General features: G+C 56.0%; 4 protein-coding genes across 4 annotated transcripts in view; 2 read left to right on the forward strand and 2 right to left on the reverse strand.

The window, feature by feature from the left end:
- Positions 1-173: 173 nt before the first annotated feature.
- PTSG_11175 (cycloartenol synthase) lies at positions 174-4,698 on the reverse strand (the record flags this gene model as incomplete). The annotated part of the gene is made up of 12 exons (XM_004987765.1): positions 174-185; positions 265-364; positions 639-815; positions 1,045-1,357; positions 1,505-1,616; positions 1,806-1,847; positions 2,184-2,358; positions 2,624-2,703; positions 2,937-3,089; positions 3,370-3,905; positions 4,192-4,269; positions 4,677-4,698. The coding sequence occupies 12 exons, from the start codon at positions 4,696-4,698 to the stop codon at positions 174-176; spliced, it is 1,800 nt and encodes a 599-aa protein (XP_004987822.1).
- Positions 4,699-4,753: 55 nt separating this feature from the next.
- Positions 4,754-5,281, forward strand: PTSG_13148 (uncharacterized protein; the record flags this gene model as incomplete). Its single annotated transcript, XM_004987766.1, has 2 exons — positions 4,754-4,805; positions 5,115-5,281. 2 exons carry the CDS (start codon positions 4,754-4,756, stop codon positions 5,279-5,281), a joined length of 219 nt encoding a protein of 72 aa, XP_004987823.1.
- A 216-nt stretch (positions 5,282-5,497) lies between these two features.
- PTSG_11176 (arginyl-tRNA synthetase) lies at positions 5,498-10,868 on the reverse strand (the record flags this gene model as incomplete). The annotated part of the gene is made up of 14 exons (XM_004987767.1): positions 5,498-5,795; positions 6,052-6,130; positions 6,397-6,576; positions 6,888-7,022; positions 7,251-7,325; positions 7,503-7,627; positions 7,918-7,989; positions 8,146-8,308; positions 8,521-8,615; positions 8,839-8,935; positions 9,174-9,404; positions 9,655-10,291; positions 10,546-10,586; positions 10,767-10,868. 14 exons carry the CDS (start codon positions 10,866-10,868, stop codon positions 5,722-5,724), a joined length of 2,106 nt encoding a protein of 701 aa, XP_004987824.1. The 3' UTR covers positions 5,498-5,721.
- A 227-nt stretch (positions 10,869-11,095) lies between these two features.
- Positions 11,096-14,511, forward strand: part of PTSG_11177 (uncharacterized protein) — a 5,589-nt gene continuing 2,173 nt past the window's right edge. Inside the window, exons 1-6 of the mRNA XM_004987768.1 lie at positions 11,096-11,359; positions 11,597-11,703; positions 11,880-12,856; positions 13,080-13,217; positions 13,417-13,549; positions 13,934-14,063. Coding sequence (XP_004987825.1) covers positions 11,288-11,359; positions 11,597-11,703; positions 11,880-12,856; positions 13,080-13,217; positions 13,417-13,549; positions 13,934-14,063 — 1,557 coding nt within the window. The 5' untranslated portion in view covers positions 11,096-11,287. The remainder of the gene's footprint in view (positions 11,360-11,596; positions 11,704-11,879; positions 12,857-13,079; positions 13,218-13,416; positions 13,550-13,933; positions 14,064-14,511) is intronic.

Here is a 14,511-nt window from a genome sequence, read left to right on the forward strand (position 1 = left end):
CTACTAGTGTGTGTGTGTGTGTGTGTGTGTGTGTGTGTGTGTGTGTGTGTGTGTGTGTGTGTGTGTGTGTGCGCACGCGCGCGCGCGCGTGTGTGTGTGTGTGTGTGTGTGTGTGTCTCGGCGACGCTGCAGCCAGAAGAAAACACGAAGAAATGGCCACAAAAAAAAGGACATCAACAAAACGGCTACAGCACCAAGGCCACAAAGATCACCACCACCAGCATCACGACCAACACCATCATCACAACCACCACCATTCCAAACCTTGAGGAGGCCGAGAACGGCCCACGCGGTGTTGACCACCTGCGACTTTGGATGCTGCGAGTATTCGCGGTGCACGCACGACAGGAACGTCTCGCCCCACCTGGCAAGGGGTGGTGGTGGTGTGAGACGAATGTGAGGTCTGGCTATAGTTACGAGCGGACAGGTGAACGGAATCAGGTACATGTACAGGTACAGACACACAGACACAGACAGACACAGACACACAATGCACGCACAGACAGACACAGACAGACACACAGACACAAATGCAGACACACACACACAGACACACACAATGCATACATACACATACACACACACAGACACACACAATGCATACATACACACACACAAAGTACACACACCGAACGCACCCTCCGTCTGGCTTCTGCTTGGAAGCGAGAAAGTCGCATGCCTTCATGATGCGCGGGTCTGTGCAATCGTATCCGGCCGCGCCGAGACCGTCAAGGGCAAACCACGTGCCGTACGTGAAGCAGATGCCCCACATGCCCTCAAACGACCCGTCCGCACGCTGCATCCGGAACAGGTAGCTGGCGAGGTCGGACGGAGGGGAGAGGGTGGTGGTGGTGGTGGTGGTGGTGGTGGTGTGTGCGGAGTGGTGGGGGATGAGCTAGGGGCGAGGGTGTGAAAGGTGCAAGACATGTGTGCAACAACGAGCACGCGGGCGGGCGGGGGTTCATCGCACGCAAACGCCATGCGATGCAAACGAGACTCCAAAACGCCAAAGCCAACAGCACAGACACATCCGCAAAGACTGACTTGATGGCGCGGGTGATAGCTGCGTCGACCTCCTTCCGGCGGTGGTCCGGGTACATGTCGCGGAACTGGCACAGCCCCTGCAGGGCGGAGCTTGTACACTCTACGTAGTCGTAGTCGATCATAATCTCGCCAAACACCTCCGATGCGTTGAACCACTCAAAGAGGTGCGAGCCGCGCGTCTTCTCGCACGTGGCATAACCGCCCGTGCTGTTCTGCATCTTGAGCAGAATTTCGACGGCGTCAAACAGACGCGAATCAGACAGCGGCGTCGGCGTGTAGTTGTTGCGCTTGCAGATCAGCGCACCCTTCAGCCCTGACGGTGGTGGTTGGTGGTGGTGGGTGGTTGGAAGTGGCGAGGAGCAAACAAACGCAAAGCACGTATGAGAACCACAACCACAAACACAAGCACAAACACAAACACACAACCACAACCACAACCACACAAGCACAACCAACCAACCTTCGCCTGTGCAGTCTGCGACGATCCAGCCCATTGCGCGGGTGCTGAAGGGCCAGCCGCCCTTGGTCTCGTCACGGTAGTAGCGGCGGTGCTCCGGGTGGTTGTGCTGGATCTGTTGCGTGGTGTTGATTGGTTGTGTTGGCGGGGGGGGGAGGGATGGTCAGGGGTGACGATTGCAGGTGGAGGAGTGTTGGGGGGAGGAGAGATGGCAATTGGGGAGCTGGTGACACAGGACAGCTAATGATAGAGTGCATATGCGTTTGCGTGTGGTTGTGCTGTGTGCGCATGTGTTGCGCTGCACCTGGGCGACATCGATGTAGTCGTGTGCTTTGCGGAACACATCCTGGTCACGGAGACCCGTTCAGTGGTCAGAAACGATCAGAAAGGACGCAGTGCGGTGGTATGGGGGTGAGGCCATGTGCCCATATGGTGACCAGCAACTCAGTTGCAGGTGTCAACGCATCAATAGCGAATGCACCGTGATTGCAAGCGAAGACACACACACACATGCAACACACACACATGCAACACACACACACACACACACACACACACACACACACACACACACACACACGCACACACACACACGCATGCAACACACACACACGCATGCAACACACGCATGTAACACACGCATGCAACACACACACACACACATACACATATACAAATGCACCTTGAACTCGTCCCTGAGGTCGGTCTCAATCATGCCCTGCACCATAAAGGCGGTGTCCCACAGCTGCGAGCCGTTTGTGCCGTTCATCTTCATCCCATCACGCCCGAGCCACATGTAGTCCTTAACACGCTCGGCATGTTTTCGGAACGCAGTGCTCTCGGGACCTTCCTGGATCCTGATGAGCCAAGGCAGGTGTCAAGCAACAACATGTAGGCGTGCGAGAGTGTATGTGTGTTTGGGGGAGGGGTGGTGTAAGTGTTGAGAGGTGGAGCGTAAGTAAACAATTGTACATGCGCTTGCTTCTATTCCTGAAACGACGCACTTGTACACGAACGGACAGACACACAACGCGTACACACACACACACACACACACACACACACACACACACACACTCTCTCTCTCTCTCTCTTTCTCTCTCTCGTACGCAAGTCCCTCACCAGACGATGAGCATGTTTGTCATCTTGTTGATGGGGCCGATGCAGATGTTGTTCGTAAACTCGTTCTCCTTCTCCAGCACCTACAGCAGCAGAGACAGCAGTTGTTTCGAGGGAAGGGACAGGGAAGGGAAGGGGGGGGGGGAGTGCGAATGAGGTGAAAGTGCATTCGCAGTTGCCAGGAGATGAAACTTGCAGACACGCACACATATGCAACTCACACAGACACACACAGACACACAGAGAAAATACGCAGACACACACAGACACACAGAGGCCCACAGACACACAAACAGATCACCACCAGGCCCTGCACCTCGTAGATCCAGTCGAGTGCCCAGCGGCGCAGGAACGCCGGCGCAAACTTCTCGTACACGTTCACGGCAGCATAAAACGCGTCCAGCACGCGCGTGTGCGGCGTGTACAAATCCTCGGACGCCACCTCGTTACGGTAGGACGCCCAGTTGATCTGTAGCAGCAGCAGTAGCAGCAGTGTGCACATGGGTGTGCATGTAGGCGTTTGTAAGCTGCGTGGTGCAGACAGGTGGCAAAAGCAGGCAATGACAGGCACACGTGCACACGCACACACACACACACACAAACGCACAAACACACACACACACACAAACGCACACGCACACACACACACACACACACACACACACACACACACACACACACACACACACACACACACACACACACACACACACACACACACACACACACACACACACACACACACACACCTCGTCAAAGGGCTTTGGAAGGAGCTCGCTGCGGAGTTCGTGGATGAGCGAGTCGACGGGGCACTGGTACTTCTTGCCGTACAGCCACGACATGGGCATGTACACCGTGCGCGCGTAGCACCACATGCGCTGCGTGTGCAAGGGGAACCACTGCGGCAGCAGCACCATCTCGGGGAAGAGCGAGTTGACGCCCTCCCACGAGTACACGTTGAGCACCGCGAGCCAGAACTTGCCCCACGACGGCACACGAAGGCACCCCTCGCGCTCGGCCAGCCACACACGCGCGCGGCACAGGCGGTCATCTGCGCGGTCAACACCCAATATGCGCATGGCGCAGTAGTTGAGGCTGGTGCCGAAGACAGTTGACTCGGACTCGATGTGGATGCCCCAGCCGCCGTCCGGGTTCTGCAGGTTGGAGAGGTAGCGGATGATCTCTGCGCGTGCCTCGTCCTCGATGGGCTGCTTGGTGATGTACATGACAATGGCGTAGCCAGGCAGCAGGAACATTGGGCCGCCATAATCGCCCGCCCAGTGGCCTTCATGTTGAAGTAACCCAGGGGTGGGCCGGGGGAGAAAGAACGCGAGCAGTGGTGTGTGGGGAGAGCAGGGTGTGTGTGAGAGGGGCATAGTACATGGCCATGGACAAGGAAAGCAACCCACAAGGATCGAGTAGACACTAAAGGCAGACAGGCGGACGGAGGGCAGACAAACAGGGAAGGATAGAACAGGCAAGCATGCAAGCAAGCAGGCAGGGGAACACAGACACACACATACACAGACACACAGACACAGACACACAGACACACACACAGACACACACACCATCTGCGGTTTGCAGCTTGCTGAAGAAGCCAAGCCCGTTGCGCAGGGCTTGCTTGATCGTAGTTGGCTTGGGCAGATCTGGACATGGGCGCACGTGTGTGTTTGGGAGGCAGATGAGAGGAACAGCAAAGGCGTGCGCACATGCGGATACATGGTGTGTGTGTGTGTGTGTGTGTGTGTGTGTATGTGTGTGTGTGTGTGTGTGTGTGTGTGTGTGTGTGTGTGTGTGTGTGTGTGTGTGGATCTCTCTCTCTCTCTCTCTCTCTCTCTCTCTCTCTCTCTCTCTCTCTCTCTCTCTCTCTCTCTCTCTCTCTCTCTCTCTCTCTCTCTCTCTCTCTCTCTGACAACAAGCGTGGTGACAATGTGTGTGTCCGTGTTTGCCATGCTCGCTTCAGCCCTGCTTCCACTACTGCGTTGCTACTCGTGGTTGCTGAAGCTCATCTGCTCTCCTTCGCCTCACCCTCCTCCTCCCTTCATTCTCCCACCACTTAACAGCCTTGCAACCATGAACTCTGCGTTTGGGCGGCTGCGCATTGCGACGGCATCGCTGACGGTGTTCCTGATGCTGTACCTGATGGAGCTCGCCATTCGCAAGGGCCGCGCCGCTCGCGACGGTGCGGGGAGGAGCGCTGGTGCACTGAGCAATGGCCGGAGGAGAAGCGTGAGGAGGGTGGTGGCGGTGGTGGTGGTCGTTGTTGTTGTTGTTGTTGTTGTTGGTGGTGGTGGTGGTGGTGGTGGTGGCGGCGGTGGTGGTGGTGGTGGTGGTGGTGGTGGTGGTGGCGGCGGTGGTGGTGGTGGTGGTGGGCGGTGATGTGCCGTCTGGCGTCACGTTTGTGTGCTGCAAGCATCCAGCACACGCCCAGCAGCTTACCGCACATTCACTCCCTTTCCCCACCACATATGTACACACATGCGTGCTTCAGGCGGGGAGGAGTGTCTGTACGACACGCCGACTGCGCGATCGCTGCAGGCAAAAAAGCGGCAGTGGACGCGCGAGTACGAGTTGCGAAAGGCCATCGAGGAGGCCGAGAGGGAGCGCGCAGAGAAGGAACAGGCTGCTGCTGCTGCTGCTGCTGCTGCGCGGTCATGATGTAATGGGAGTGTAGTGTTTGTTTGTGTGTTGGTGTGTGTTTGTGTGTTGGTGTGTGTGTTTGTGTGTGTGTGTGTGTGTGTGTGTGTGTGTGTGTGTGTGTGTGTGTGTGTGTGTGTGTGTGTGTGTGTGTGTGTGTGTGTGTGTGGTGAGCGTTCTCTTCCCTTTCCAGTGTGCCATACCTAAGTAACGTGCCGTGCGTGACGGTTGTACCCCTTCCCCATTAAGAAGCTGTGTAATCTGACTGAAACCACAACGCCACGACCCCTTGCACTGAACCAGCAACAAACTTGCATTCTCGGCATCCCATCTTCCACTTGCACATCCACCACCAATCCAAAAGCGCCAGAACAAGCACATGTACACTGACACGCACGCCCATGGCCTCTCCACTCGTGCATGTGTGTGTGTGTGTGTTTTGGTGTGAGGTGATGATGCGGTTATGAGCAGTCCCAGAACTTGACCTTCAGGTCCACGCTTCCCGTCGCAACAGACATGGCCTTGGGCTGCATCGCTGTGTGTATGTGTGTGTGTGTGTGTGTGTGTGTGTGTGTGTGTGTGTGTGTGTGTGTGTGTGTGTGTGTGTGTGTGTGTGTGTGTGTGTGTGTGTGTGTGTGTGTGTGAGGAGTGGGAAAGCACAACGAAAATTTGCATGAGCGTTAGGGTCAAGAAGCAGAGACACACACCGCAACGGACACACAGACACAGGTACAGGTACAGACACACAGATACAGATACACACAAACACACACACACACACACAGGCGCACCGATGGCGGAGACAAAGTGGGAGTGGGCGGGGAACGACTTAACGCAGCGCTTGGTGGCAATGTCCCACACGCGCACGGTCTGCAGTGACAAGCGTATGATGTTGATGGGGTGAAGCATATGATAAGATGCGAAGATGCACCCATGAAGCAATCACCCTTTCACAACAACGCAAACACACACACATACACACGCAAACACACACACACACACACACACACACACACACACACACGCACACGCACACGACACACACACACACACACACACACACACACACACACACACACACACACACACACACACACACACACGCACAAGACACGCACCCCTCTGCATCATATCACCTTGTCATCTGAAGCGCTGAGGAGGTACTTGCCGCCCGGGTGCCAGGCGAGGGCGCGTACCCAGTTATCGTGACCCACCAACCTGCCGAGCTCCTGCCCCGTCGACACGTCCCATATGCAGATGATGCGGTCACGGCCGCCGCTCGCTGCAAACGGGCCCGCAACGCGTGGCTCGCTCGTCTGCGGTTGATGGTGGGGGAGGGGAGGGGGGTTGAATGTATGCGGGGGCAATGTGGTGGAAGAGGTGGTGGGGGAGGGAGTGAGCCATATCATACTCTCATCAGAGTCTTTGCAACCGACATTGACGTGCGTGCATGCATGACATTGCTGAGCAGTCCAATGTACCTGTGACATGAACACAACACCCCGAACCATGACCGTCATTCACCACCACGACCACCACGACCACCACGACCACCACGACCACCCCGACCACCCCGACCACCACGACCACCACGACCACCACCACTGCACGAATGTCCAAGAGTCACCTCTTCGCCGAGGACGAGGGTGTTGATGGCTGGCGTGGCCGATTGGGGCGCAATCTTGACGTCTTCCACCACGTGATCGTGACCCGTCAGCACGTGCCGGCACTCCCCGCTCTTCGCATCCCACACCCGCACCGTCTGGCAACGCGGTGTTGATTGTTGTGTGTGTGTGTGTGTGTGTGTGTGTGTGTGTGTGTGTGTGTGTGTGTGTGTGTGTGTGTGTGTGTGTATGTGTGTGTGTGTGTGTGTGTGTGTGTGTGTGTGTGCGAAAGGTGAGACAGAGGAAAGGAAGTTGTGGTGGAGGACAAATGTACACGGCAACGACAATCACAACATGCACCAACACAGCAACCGTCATCAGCTCACATGGTCGTTTGAACCGCTGACGAAAAAGGCGCCATCTGCTGACACATCCACCCGCCGAACCCATTCCGTGTGGCCCTACACCATGCAGTGGTGGTGGTGGTGACAGACGCACACACATTCGTGTAAGTGTGGTTTGTGTGTGTGTGTGTGCGTGTGTGTGTGTGTGTGTGTGTGTGTGTGTGTGTGTGTGTGTGTGTGTGTGTGTGTGTGTGTGTGTGTGTGTGTGTGACAGCAGTGAAATTTCTTCCTGACCTCGAGGATGCGAACACAGAGACCCGTGGCGACCTCAAATACACGCACGGTCTTGTCGCGCGACGCAGATATGAGCAGGTCTCCGCTCGGGTCAAAGCACACCCCGCTCACGTTGTGCTCGTGCCCTACACGTCGGGAGAAGGACATGCGTGTGAGCGTGCGTGTGTGTGTATGTGTGTGTGAGCGTGCGTGAGAGAGTGTGTGTGTTTGTGTGTGTGTATGTGTGTGTGTACGTGTGTTTGTGATGGCACATCTGTGTGTGAGTGTGCGTGTGTGCGTGAGAGTGAGAGTGAGAGAGAGAGTGTGTGTGTGTGTATTTAAGTGTGGCTCATGGCAGTGGCCGTCAGCACGTAGGGCAACAAGATTGATCATGTCTGCATGGAAGCTGAACCAAAGAAAATGCCACGACCAGTACCTTGCAAGGTCTTGACGCAAGTGTATGTTTCAAAGTTCCAAAGCTTGATGGTTGTGTCTGCAGAACAAGACGCTGTTCAACCAACATACACATGTGAATGTAAGTGTGAATGTAAGTGTGTGGGTGGGTGAGTGAGTGAGTCGGCAAGAGTTTGTGAGTGCAGGTGTTTCGGGTCTTGTGCACTTGTGTGCGTGTGCGCACACGAAATGCGCGTGCGGGAAACTGTACCAAGCATGCGTCCTTCTTTGTCAAAGGCAAGGTTGTTGACCGCCTTGGTGTGACCTTTGAGCGTCCGCTCAAACTCCCCAGATTCAAAGTCCCACACCTTTGGCAAGATGGAACAAGAGCCAAGGGTGAGCAATCGTGATTGCATCTCAGCTTTGGCGCTGCACTGTGTGCGTGCGTGTGTGTGTGTGTGTGTGTGTGTGTGTGTGTGTGTGTGTGTGTGTGTGTGTGTGTGTGTGTGTGTGTGTGTGTGTGTGTGTGTGTGTGTGTGTGTGTGTGTGTGTGTGGCTGCAACACAGGGTCAAGCAAGCAGAATCCCGGAAGCACCACACCACAAAAGCTCAGTTCGCCACCACCTCCCCTCCCACTGCCTGGCACCTGGCTCTGTCCAACGACGTAGACGACCCAGTCGGCCTTCTCCTCCTGCACGCGGTAGCGGAGCGTCGCAAGATCGGACGTGTCGTACGTGTACGCTGCACACAAACACAGGGTGTGTGTGTGTGTGTGTGTGAGGGTGTGTGTGTGTGTGTGTGTGTGTGTGTGTGTGTGTGTGAGTGCGTGTGAAGTAGATTGTGTGTGTGAGTGAGGGAGTGTGTGTGAGGGAGTGTGTGTGTGTGAGAGTGTGAGTATCTTGTCTACACGTCAGCAGCAGCGCCAACAACCCAGCAGCAGGTGATGGGCATGTGTTGGTCGCACCTCCATCCGACTTGACGACAATGAGTGGAATGTTCGTCTGCTCGCGAGCGCTGGTCCAGGCAATCTTGCGGCCAGGGTTCTCGGGGTCATCAATCACCTGCAGCGGCCGGGGGCGAGGGACGAAGGGAGAAAAGGAACAAGCACGCGTGCACGGAAGCGTGGTGGTGAGTTGGATTTGAGGGAGACGCACGTGCATCTATCACTGTACTCATTCCCTTCCGCAACAGCACAGGCAAAACAGACGACACATGACAGCGCTTCAAACCACTACGAACACCCGCCCCCACCCCGCCACCCCCGCGGCCAAACATACAACCACCATCGGCTCAACTGACCAGGCCCTTCTTGGTGAGCTCCTCAACAACGCCCTGCATGCGCGACTGGTAGAACGACTCGCCCTTCTCCTCAATCGTCACATCAAGGCGGTTGTAAATGTCCTGAAACTCGCGGCGGGACACGTCGCAGATGAGCTGCCACGCCAGCGTCACGTCCGGGTCGCCAGACTGAAGCTTCACCGTCTCCCCGTACGCGCGCTTCTTGAACTCCTCGTCCTGGTCAAACAAAACCTGCACGGTGGGGTGTGGTTGGTGTGCGGTGTGTGTGGTGGGTGGGTGTGGGGCGAGCTACGGAGAGCACGCGAGTGTCCATGTGTGCAGCAATGCATGCACGCACAACACAACACACCACAACATGCAAGGCACAGACACAGACACACACAGACACACACAACACACCACAACATGCAAGGCACAGAGACCCACCCACACGCACACGCACACGCACACACACACACAGACACACAAACAACACACAAACCTTTGACGCCTTGTAAAAGGCCTGGAGATCGCCAATGGGCGGTGCCTTGGTCTTGTAGTCTGGGAACTCGTCCTTGAGGTGCGCAATTAGCATGCCAAACTGCGTGCCCCAGTCGCCAACGTGGTTGACGCGGTGGGTCTCGTGGCCGGCAAACTCAAGCACGCGGGAAATGCTCTCGCCAATGATGGTGGAGCGGAGGTGGCCCACGTGCATCTCCTTGGCGATGTTGGGTGACGAAAAGTCGACAATCACCTTCAGTTTGCGGTCAATGGGCGGGGCCAGTGCGCCCTTGCGCAGGAGTTTGTTCGTCTGCGCCTGCACAAAGGACTTGGCAACGTGCACGTTGATGAAGCCCGGGCCGGCAACCTCGAGCTTGTCCACGACGGGGTTCTCCGGCAGGCTGTCGGCAATCTTCTGCGCCACCTCGCGCGGGTTGCTCTTGACGCCCTGCTTCTTGAGCTTGTTGTTGATGTTCATGGCCGCGTTGCATTGGTAGCTTCCGGCGTTCTTCACCTTGGCGGCGGGGATGGTGATGCTCGGGTCCACGTCCGCAAACTCCGGGAAGGCAATGCCGATGGTGGACCGCATCAGGTCGGCGACCACGCGCATCGTATCAACGGCGAGGTCGGGCTTGTCCCTGCGAGAGGTGGGAGGAAGGGCGCGTGAGTGAGCGAGGGAGTGCTTATGAGGGGGGGGGGGGTATGTGCGTGAAGAGAGTGTGTATGTGTGTGCGTGTGCGTGTGTGCGCGTGTGCGTGTGTGCGCGTGTGCGTGTGAGTGTGTGTGTGTGTGCGTGTGAGTGTGTGTGTGATGAAAGGGGACAAGGACGCCCTAGGATGGCGGCAGTGTAACATGCGAGCGTGAATTGGTTCATCTTAGGCGCAACACTCACTCGAACTTGAATTCGGCCGGCTTGCGGAGCTCCTCGAGCGTCTGTGCAAGCAACACAAACAGGGACGTGAGCGCACGAAAATCTGGTCACCAAAAAAAAAAAAAAAACTCGAGTACAAGAAATCTACGCACACACATGCATGAACACACAGACATGCACACACGCACACACGCATGTACACGCACACACGCACACACGCACGCGCATGCACACATGCACACCTGCTGCAGGTGGGCGAGCTGGTACTTGAGCTTGCCGTTCTCCTTGACAAGCGCCTTGAAGCTGTCGCTTGCAAACTCCATCTCGGCGTCGTGGCCACCCATGGTCTTTGGTTTCTTGTGCGTCGGTGAGGAAGAAATGGTCGGTGGCTGCTGGCGTTGGAAGCAATGTATGTGTGCGCTCTGAACGAGGTCAGCCAAGCTGCAGCAGTTACACAACACGCAAGAAGGGAAATGAGGAGAGGAAAAGAACACACACGTGAGAGCAACGAGAGAAGAAGAGCACACACGAGAGAGTTGGCGTGGATAGTGACGATTTGCTATATCTTTACATAAGTTTCATCAAGTTGGTGGAACAAGAGGACAGGTTGCTGTTTGTGTTTTCGTGTGGCTGGCTGGTGTGTTGTGTGCTTTGTTGTTTGCGAGCTGAGCCAGCGAGCCAGTGTGCGCAAGCAGGAGAGCCAGTGTGCGAGAGGGTTGGCTGAGGTGCACACACGCGCAAGCGCACAACACAAAGAACAGCCATGAGCTTTGACTCGCTAGTGTACATGGCGGAGATCTGGGCCCCAGATGCAGATCTCCTTCAACGCGAGGAGGTATGATATTGATGTTGCTTCTTGTTTGCGTTGGTTTCTCTCGAGGCGAGGCGAGATCAGTGTCTGAAGGAATGTGGCGAACATGGCAGATCGCTGGATTCCATGCACCTCACGCATTCATCTTATCGCTCGATCCCATTGCCGATGTGGGTGCGTGCGTGCGTGTGTGTGCTGGTGTGTGTGTGTGTGTGTGTGCTGGTGTGTGTGCTGGTGTGTGTGTGTGTGTGTGTGTGACAGACGTTTACGGCGATTGCATCCTGTGCCACCTACTATGTCATCGGCACGACGCACAGCAACCTCTTTGTGTTCAGCACCAATGGCAATTTCCTTGTCTCCCTCAATGTGTGAGTGGCATCATGCGCATGTGTGCCATGCCCGCATCGCACCACGCTTCCGGATCGTTTTGTGCCGCCGTGAACCCTCTGCTTCTGTGCATTCACCTGTTGCATTTACACTTACACACCAATACACACGAAACACACACACACACACACACGCACGCACACACACGCACCCTCAGTGGCAAACACGTGTCTAGGGATGTGACCATGGTGGGATCCATTCTGCACATCGCATGCAGCGCGTCATGTTGCGTGGCGTTTGCGACGGGGACGGGCCTGGTGTGGTGCTGGAACTGGAAACAGGACACGCTCGAGTGCTGGAGCAGCCGTGAGGACAAGGTGGTGGCGCTGCAGATGCCATCCGACTTTGACATGAGCACGGGAACGCTCTACGTCTCCCATAAGCCGAGCTCCATCCTTGCACTGCGCGGTGGGTCGTCATCGTCGTCGACATCCTCATCATCGTCGTCATCATCATCACGGCGCACGTCGGTGCTGAGCGTTGCCTGGCACGACGCTAGCACGGCCGCCCCCTCGTTGCGAAACCTGTGCTGTGAACAAGAGATGCTGTTGTTCAGCATGCACCATCAGGTGTTCTGCTGTGATCCGAGCACGGGGACCATTCTCTCGTCGTTTCGGCAGCAGCTGTCATCTCCAGCCAGCAGCAACACGGGTATCAGCACCCCCTCCTCGCGCACAACACCAACCCCAACACCCACAGCACGCGACACCGGCACCAACCCGGAGTCGCAACGCACGGCTGAACAACGAAGCGCAGCACGTGCACACACGCCAGCGAGTTGTGACCACGATGATGCGGGAAACAATGGCAACGACGCCAATGATAGCAATGCTTGTGAGAGCGGTGTCCATGGCCGTTCTGCCACAGCAGCAGCGACGACGACAGCAACAGCCACTGGGACGAGGGAGCAGAGCCGAACACCGCCACACGTACCATCGCACGCAACGCTGGTGAACACGGGCGGGGTGGAGGAGACGGAGGCTGTGCAGGCCATCGTGTGCGCCGGGGAACACGTGTACGTGCACTACACGTCGCGCGTGTATCTATTTGTGCGCAACAATTTCCGCACTGCTCCGTTTCGTCTCGTGCGAATCATCCAGTGTCCGCCGCACACCCGACACATCGCAGCAACAGGTGTGTGTGTGTGTGTGTGCGTGTGTGCGTGTGTGTGTGTGTGCGTGTGTGTGTGTGTGTGTGCAGTGCAAGGAGGAGGAGGAGGAGGATGCATTGTTGTTGGTGTTATATATTTTCATGTGTGTGATTGCGCGTAATGTGCGCATTTTTCACACCCTGTGCGTTTGCGCATTGCTGACCCCCGTACACATCTGTTCCACATCATCCTTCTCTCTGACCGCAGGCCAGCACATGTTCTTCTTCGTTGAGCGAGCCGGTGGTGACAATGATGATGGTGATGGTGGTGGTGATCAGAGCTGTATCGTCACTGCTGCCGACGGCCAATTCCAACAGAAAATACCGCTCTCACACGGCAGCTTTGGTGCGGTGTGTGTGTTAATGTGTGCGGTGTGTGTGTGTGTGTGTGTGTGTGTGTCAACTGGAAACGCGTCTTGCATGAGGGCTCATATCGTTAGCACTCTTTGTTGGCTTGCATCGTACCATCAAATACCCATTCTGAACCCCTCCCCCGGGTCGCTCGCTCTCAATCACCACCGCCACCACCATTTTCGCATGTCCAGGCTCTGTGCTTGCGCTGACGTCGTTCTTCGTTGTGCAACGCATGGACGTGGAGGGCTACAACGCGTTTGGAAACACGCACGTGCTCGCTGTTTTTCCACGGTCGGCCGCAGTTTTTCGCGTCGCAACACACGCGTGCGTATGGTGCAGAGCGAGATGTTCTGGTGCAGGCATGTGCTGTCGTTGCTGGAAGAGGCTGGTTGTCGCTACTTGTTGGCGATGGTGATAGCGGTCGCGCGAAGGAGAGGTGCAGTCGGTCGAGTCGAGTGGAGTGGTCAATTGAGAGGAGGAACTACCGAGTCATTTTGTCCGGTTTCCTCCAACGATTCTCAAGTTGTTCTCTGTCTATCACACACACACACACACACACACACACACACACACACACACACACACACACTCTCTCTCTCTCTCTCTCTCTCTCTCTCTCTCTCTCTCTCTCTCTCTCTCTCTCTCTCTCTCTCTCTCTTTAACTCGCTCTCACTCACCCACATATTCGCATATACACCAACACGACAGAGAGCAAGTGCTAGCGCTGTGCGCGCGCTTCCATTATCCGCTTGCCCAACACCAGTGCCAGCAGCGCGTGCCCCAGCCAGGCGTGCTCGTGCAAATCTCAAACGAATACGCAAACCAGCTGTGGAGAAAGGTGCGTGTGTGCACGGGTGCTTGTGTCCCATGCATGGGAGCACATGTCTGTGCAGTTTTGCACGTGTGTTTGCATGTGTACCTTGCCTTGCCGTTGGGGCGATGGAATTGTCCGTGAGGCTGGTCGCATCCTGCAACTCAACCCGAGTCCATCACTTTAATACCTCACACACACACACACACACACACACACACACACACACACACACACACACACACACACACACACACACACATTTTGTTTCTCTCCAAGGAAAAAATGCGTTGTGGGGGTGAACAGTTTGCTACCTGTTGCCCGTTCCTTTTTTTTTTAACCGTTTTGTTCACGTCGCCACGCGGTTGATGTCATCCACAGGAGCAGCCAGTGGCTTCCGTTCCCATTCGAAAAAAAGTTGGAGCGACCCCTTATATGTTGTGGGGTGCATGTTCATCTGAATCTGATTCCTTTT

Source organism: Salpingoeca rosetta (assembly GCF_000188695.1).
Source record: "Salpingoeca rosetta unplaced genomic scaffold supercont1.41, whole genome shotgun sequence".
Lineage (NCBI taxonomy): Eukaryota > Choanoflagellata > Craspedida > Salpingoecidae > Salpingoeca > Salpingoeca rosetta.